Here is a 6988-nt window from a genome sequence, read left to right on the forward strand (position 1 = left end):
GCATTCAGAAAACATTGGGATTCTCAGATCTGAAAACAGGGTCCTTGCTGAAGAGATGGAAATGTGCATAAATGAAAATCAAACCTGACTGGAATGTATGCTGAAAAGTGACTATACATGCGTAAGTGACAATTCATGCCTCTGTTACTCTTGCTTTGTTAACTGTTCCTAAAGGGGTGGGGATGGGCACAACGGAATTTTCAGCAGTACTCTTAAACTAATCTGTCTCAAATTCTGAAGATGCCTACAGTCCATCTTTTAAAAAACCTAGTTTAGAAGCACATCAAACCTTGGGTGCGGGGAGGCTGACAGGAAAGAACCCCACTTCCTCCGCTGGCACATAACACACGAGGTGGCTTGATCCATGCAGAGGCTGGTTTTTGTTCCCCACAAAGGCAATGTTCATTGAGTTTATGTAATTATGAGCATCCATGTACAACATCCATGTTACACATGTGTCACAGGAGACCAAGCAAGAACTCTTCTGCCATGCACAGAGGATTATCAGCTTATGAACTGACTGTTTTTGGTTTTGCAAACACACGAAGGTCTATGTAAGCAAGAAGTGGCAGGCTGAAGTATCAAAACTGGAAGTTCTTCCCACTTCGGATAGTGAACCATTTTGTAATATTCCTTACAACATCCCAGATTCAGGCAGATTCCGCATGGGCCAAAAACAATGGTGTGAAAATGGTGTAAACCCTTTTACACCCTTTTAAACCATTTTACACCGTTTTCACACCACTGTTTTTGGCCCATGCAGAATCCACCTAGGAGAGGAAATAAAATTAACCACCCAGTAAATTCCCTGAGTCTTTATAAATTTTTACATTCTGTTACTGCATGATTTCATGGTGCTATGATTATCACACAGTAATTACCATGGAGCGTATTTTTAAAATATTGCAAAATGTCTTTGTTATTTCAGAGACCACTTTTAAGAATTCTGTTATGAAATGCATCTTTCCCATATAATGTTATCTCTGTGTTCCATTTTTTAGTATCCATTTGCATGAAAATAGGATTTTAAAAAGGCTTTGATGGTTCTCCTACATTGAAAGAAATTCTTTTCTACTGGTGTCAATATCATTTCTACCACATACATCTGAAAGCATCAAAGCCAGTGAAGGTGACCTTCTGCCTGGAAACATGATGTACCTTGGCTTTCTAAGGAAGTCATGAAAAGATCCCTCTTGCTAGGATGTTTTAATATGAACAGTCAAGCAGAGAATAAATGCAGCAGATTATTTCCAAACAGAAAATTTCTCATGGGGAAAGGTTTTCACTCCTCCTTCATCTAGACACGTGGTGGCGAACCTTTGGAACTCCAGATTTTATGGACTACAATTCCCATCAGCCCCTGCCAAAGGTTCGTCACCACTGATCTAGACAATATCAATGGGTAAATAAACTTTGCTGCAGTCAGTTGCTGATCTGAAGAAATTATCTTACTGTTCCGTCTCTGGGTGTTCACAAACATTTCTCTGCAATTAATTTCAAGGACGAGTTAATTTTTGGATAAGAAAATCTCTAGGTCACTTGTAGACTGGACCACTGCAACTTGCTCTACAGGTCTACCCTTGGGCCTACTCCAGAAACTCCAGTTGGTGTAAAATGCAGCAGCATGGGTTGTTACTGGGACCCTACGGCAGGCACACATTCAACTGGTGCTCCGTCAGCTGCATTGGCTCCAGGTGGAGTACCAAATTAGTTTCAAGGTTCTGGTGTTTACCTTTAAAACCCTAATGGTCTGTGACCATCATATCTATGAGACCTCCTCTTCCAAAGTGGCCACCAAAGAATGCTGCAGTCAGCAAATAACAACCTACTGGTGATCCCTGGCCTGGAAGAGATCTGGCTGACCTCAACCAGGGCCATGCCCTGGCCCCAGCCTGGTGGAATGCTCTGATTGATTAGACCTGGGCCCTGTGTGACTTGATGCAATGCAGAGGGCCTGCAAGATGAAGCTGTTCTACCAGGCTTTATGGCTGAGACAGCAATGGTGTGACTAACACTCTGGCCTCCTTTTCCCCTATTCCCTCTCCACATACTGTTACATCGAGATTATAGTTGCTGTCTGTTTTAGATTTAGGAGTTACTGTTTTAAAATTTTAGACAAATTGTATGTATTGTATTTTATATGATGGAAGCCACCCTGAGCCCATAAGGCAGTGGTGGCGAACCTTTGGCACTCCAGATGTTATGGACTACGATTCCCATCAGCCCCTACCAGCATGTCCAATTGGCCATGCTGGTAGGGGCTGATGGGAATTGTAGTCCATAACATCTGGAGTGCCAAAGGTTCGCCACCACGGCCATAAGGGGAAGGGCAGCATACAAGTATATTAAATAAACAAAGATGCTACCTTCAGCAAGTGGCATAGTTTCTGTTCCCTGATGAACTGATATATTTATCCAAAGAAGTAGATATGGCAAAAGTGGAATGCATTTCTATATCACAAAATATGATGTTTTTCAGATGATTTCAAATACATTTGGACAATAAGCTTATGGATCAACTTTCGTGGCCATATTGATGAAGGTAGCCTTTCTAAAAAGTTCTTGCCAACAATAACTCCCAGGTGCAACGGCCAGTAGAAGGTTAATGAGACATATTTAAATTACTTCAAAGTGTTTATACTTTTATTTGAACATGAGTTTCCAAACATTTTTTGTGCCGCATGAACAGGACTAGTCGTTACCTGAATTTTCTATTAACGTTTTGTTGTTGTTGTTATAAGCCCCATTGTTTCCAATAGCATAGATAAAGTGCACCATATGGGCCAAACACTATATGGAATTTCATAAAATAAACTCTTCTTAAATATGGACGCATAGTATAAGACACTACAATTTCCAGCATGCAATGCTGCAGTCTGATCCAAAGTGAATACCATTCACATTAAATATGAGGTGTATAAAAACAAAGTTAGTGGCTATTTAATAATCTGTGGGACAGGAAACTGAACTGGCCCTCGACTTTCTGAGAGCTTTGCACCTGTTTGTATAAAATCTGCCCATTTCTGCCTTGCTGTTGCATACGTTTGTCGTTGTTTTTCAAGGGAGGTACAATATTTTCTGTGTCAAAAACAATTTTTTAAATATGTATAACAAAGACATGTTGAAAAAAGTTCTGTGGAGTAGCTGCCAAAGTTTATGTACTCTTCCAAAATAATAAATAAGGGTGTTGTTTTAAAATAACAAAATCTTAACAATGGGCACCAGAGAGATATCCCTACTTATCCTGAAATAAAAACACCTTTTTTATTTTTTAACCAGGCTGGCCTGCAATTCAGCTTCAAAGGCCATCTTGTCAAAAGTGCGCACGTTCATCTCTTCCCGTACCTTTTCCCGGACATGGAATGATGCCCGAGCAACAGACCTGGCATTTTCCAAAATATTTCTTTTATCCTTAAAAATTTGTTCACTCCGTTCTAGTTTTTTTTCAATTGACAGAAGGATCTCCTTGCGCCGGATATCTTCATACTGTTCCACTTTCTTCTTGTTGACTTTCTGTATCTTCTCCTTTTCCAACCGGCTCTGGACCACTTTGCGGGCTTTTTGCTGGACAACCTCCTCGGCTACCTGAGCTGCATGCTGGAGCTTCCGCTCTGTAGCTTTGGCCAAGGCCTTCAAGTGCTCCTTCTGCTCCTTCTCCCGCCTTTCTGCTGCCAGTTTGGCCCTCTGAATCTGAAGTTCCTCCCGCTTTGCTTTGTCCCTTATTTCTTGGTTCCTCTTCTCAATGAGCTGCTCATAATTCTCTTGAGCCCTGCTCAAGCTCCCTTTCATAGAGGCGCTCAGCAAAGCCTTCTCTTCGGCCCCTTGCTTGGTCAGCTCCTTGTAGAGGGCTTCGTGCTTCAGCTTCTCAGCCTGGTTGAGCAGTTTCTTTTCCTTCTGTAGTAGCTGTTCTTTTTTGAGCTTCTTCTGGGCAGCCAGGGACAGTTTTTCCTCCAACAGTTGGACCTCTCGTTCCAGGGTCTCTTTCTTGCTCTCTTCCCGAGTCTTTAAATTGCGCTCTTGGTGGTATTTCTTTTGCCTGTCTTCTAGGGTGGCCTTCTCCAACCTCTCTCTCTTCAGTTTCTCCTGCTTCTCCACGTGCTCCCGCCACTTCTGCTCTTCCAATAGCCTCTGCTTGTGCTTCAACAGGGCAGCTTCCTCTTGTTCCAAGGTCAGCTTGAAGCGGTGTTTCTCCAGCCTGGACCCCCACATCTTCTTGCACTGCATCAAGGCCCTCTGCTTCTCCTTCTCCTCCTTCTCCCTACGCTGCTCTGCCAGCCTCCTCTGCATGTCCCACTGGAGGTGGGCGTTGTACCGTTGTTCATTCAAGATGCTCTCTTCCTGGCGCTTGGCTATCATCAGGGCAGCGATCTTTCGGTCCCTCTCCGACACCTCCTTGAGGCCTCTCTTCTTCATCTCCTTGACTATCTTTTCCACTTTTTGGGTGGTCTGGGGGGAATGGCACAGGTCACCCAAGCTGAAACTGCGGCCCACCAGGGAATTTGTGGGAGCTGCTGTCCTAGTCCTGGGCACCTGCTTGGGCCATTTGTCCTTAAAGCTGTCTCCACTGTAGGAGGAAGAGGCACCAGAGTCAGAGGAGGTTTTGGTGGAAAAGCCCTCTCTCCTCTTTTGCAAGGAATCCAGCGAGTGGCTCTTCTTGGCCTTGGCGCCAGTGGGAGGAGCACAGCCAGCCCTCGGCTGTCTAGCCGCGCCGGTACAGCTCCCATCCACAGCGGCGCCTCTGAAGGCCATCCTGGAGGCCGGGGAGGAAGGGAGGCTGCTGATCAGGAGAGGCGTGAAAAGCCTCCTCTTCTCCTCGCGGATAATCCTTTCCCTTTCCTCCCGGCACTGCTGCAGCTTCCTCTGCCGGTCCATTTCGTAGACTTCATACAGGCCGGCGGCAACCCTCATCGACCTGCCAGGGGCCTCCTTCACCAGCTCGCTCAGGGCCCTGGGCAGCAGCTCCACCGGCTTGACGGCGCTGCGGGCGCAGGCTTCCAGCGAGCGGGGGCTGGTGAGCACATAGCGGCTGCCCTCGGCCTCCGGGCGGTCAAAGTTGTACAGATCCAGGTGCAACATGGGCGACTCTTCGCGGACCTGCTCCGGGTCCCCGACCCCCGCAGAAGGCACAGCCGCCGGAAGGGGAGTGGGCGACTGGCACACCGGGGCGGCTGCAGAGGAGGTGGCTGTGCCCGCCGCCGCCGCAGCTCCGTCGGCGCCTGCAGGATCCGCGCATCTCTCCTCGCCGGGATCCGCCACCGGATCCACCATGCCTGGCTGCCCGCAGAATCTGCAATTGAAGAACATCCCCCAAGGAAACGCCACAATCAGGAGGATAAATCGGAAAATCACATCGGAAGGATTTAATCTACGGTCGTGGAGGGATTAGCCAGGCTCTCCATCTCCACGCCCGGGCAGGGCGGGGGAGGGAAATCGCCCGGCAAAGAGAGCCTGCCCTCTCCCCGGAGGCTTCTTGCACGGAATCCAGGCTACGCCGGGCGGGCAGGTGGCTCAGCTCTCTGGGCAGCTGCCAAGTCCTGTATCGGGGGGGGGGGGGCTCGAACGGGCTCCAGCGGCTGCTGCGCCAGACACCAGCCGAGCCCTCCCCCTCCGCCTTGACTACTTTGGTTGGTTGTATCGATTTTAGGCCCTCCCCACCCCCCAAATATAAGCATCGAGGGGTGGAACAGGAAAGGTAACCACTCCCTCTCTCCCGCACTGTTGTCTAGCAACGCTGAAGTTCTAGCGCGGGAAGGAGAGGCCGGGCGACTCCCAACCAGAGGCTGTCGGGGTCCTCCCCGCTCGCCCTAGATCCCACGCCTCCGTGCTGCCGTCGTGGGAAGGGGCATGCAGCATTGCCATCCTGTGGCTGGACTACCGCTCAGTCCTAGCGATCTTTTGGCCAGATTCACCCTACCCCCCACTGTGACCAGGCAACCTTCTCGGCCGCTGGGATGCAGATCTGCCCCCTAAAGTCACAACCCGACCCTGGGGGGCGCTCGCCCTGACCTCCTCCTGCACTAAACGGTGAGCCGCCCCCTCCCCCCCCCCGGCTCCCGCCGACCCAAACAAACGCGCGATCAACTCATCGATTAACCAACCAGTCCATCCTCAGACAATAAGGGTTGAGTGGAAGCTGCCAGTCACTCACCACTTTGCCTTCGGGCGGTTTTCGTTCCCCTCGCCCAGCCGACGGCCAAAATGGGTTTCTTCGGGGTAGGCTCAGGTGACCGGGAGTAAGAGCGGCGTCGGCGGCCTCTGCATGGCTCCAGGCAAACCCTGCGCCGGCCCTCCTTCACCCACAGCTCGGAGGGTGTCTTTCGGTGGCGGCTGTGCAATCGCCAGCATTGTTTTGAGCTACTGAGCTGCTGCTGCAGCAGGAGAGCAGCTTCCCATCTCTACTCTCAGCAGCGACCTCAGCCTGGCGCTTCGCCTCCTTTCACGGCTCCTCCCGCTAGGATTTGATGAGCCGCTGGTTTTCCGGGGGGGAAGGAGAGGAGGGGCAGCTGCCCTGGAGCCACCGCTGTCCAGGACACAAGGGGGACAGGCAGGCAGGAGAAACAGCCTGGAGCCGAAAAGGAGGGGCGTCACTATGAAGCAAACCATCGGAGGCTGGGGGCTCTCACAGGCGACCGGGAGAAGATCGCTCTCTCTTTTGCATTCGGGTGGGTCCCACCTCTCCTCTGAATATCCTTTCCACCTTTATCCTATGCACAGTGTACAAACAGTGCCTTTCAAATCAACCGGATGTGCTTAACAATACCACTTAGCACTGAATCGGCATGGGAATCTCAGTAATATTTGCAACAACCTAGGAAGGTATCTCACTAATGTTTGCAACAACCTAGGAAGTCTGAACAGTGTTGTTCTCTCTGTGTTTCAGATTCCACTGAAAGTAGTAGCAGGGGGTCAACTCTGCAGAGGATTGCATTGGGTGTTGCCTGAGACCTTCTGCTTGGTTTATAGTAGGATGTGAGTTTAAACTGGGAAT

General features: G+C 49.4%; 1 protein-coding gene across 1 annotated transcript; it reads right to left on the bottom strand.

The window, feature by feature from the left end:
* Window positions 1-2615: 2615 nt before the first annotated feature.
* On the bottom strand, window positions 2616-6531 carry CCDC177 (coiled-coil domain containing 177). The gene is made up of 2 exons (XM_048486327.1): window positions 6149-6531; window positions 2616-5287 (listed from the first exon to the last, which is right to left on the bottom strand). Exon 2 carries the CDS (start codon window positions 5266-5268, stop codon window positions 3265-3267), a length of 2004 nt encoding a protein of 667 aa, XP_048342284.1. The 5' UTR covers window positions 5269-5287; window positions 6149-6531; the 3' UTR covers window positions 2616-3264.
* Window positions 6532-6988: the final 457 nt, after the last annotated feature.

This window comes from Sphaerodactylus townsendi, linkage group LG02, assembly GCF_021028975.2.
Source record: "Sphaerodactylus townsendi isolate TG3544 linkage group LG02, MPM_Stown_v2.3, whole genome shotgun sequence".
Lineage (NCBI taxonomy): Eukaryota > Metazoa > Chordata > Lepidosauria > Squamata > Sphaerodactylidae > Sphaerodactylus > Sphaerodactylus townsendi.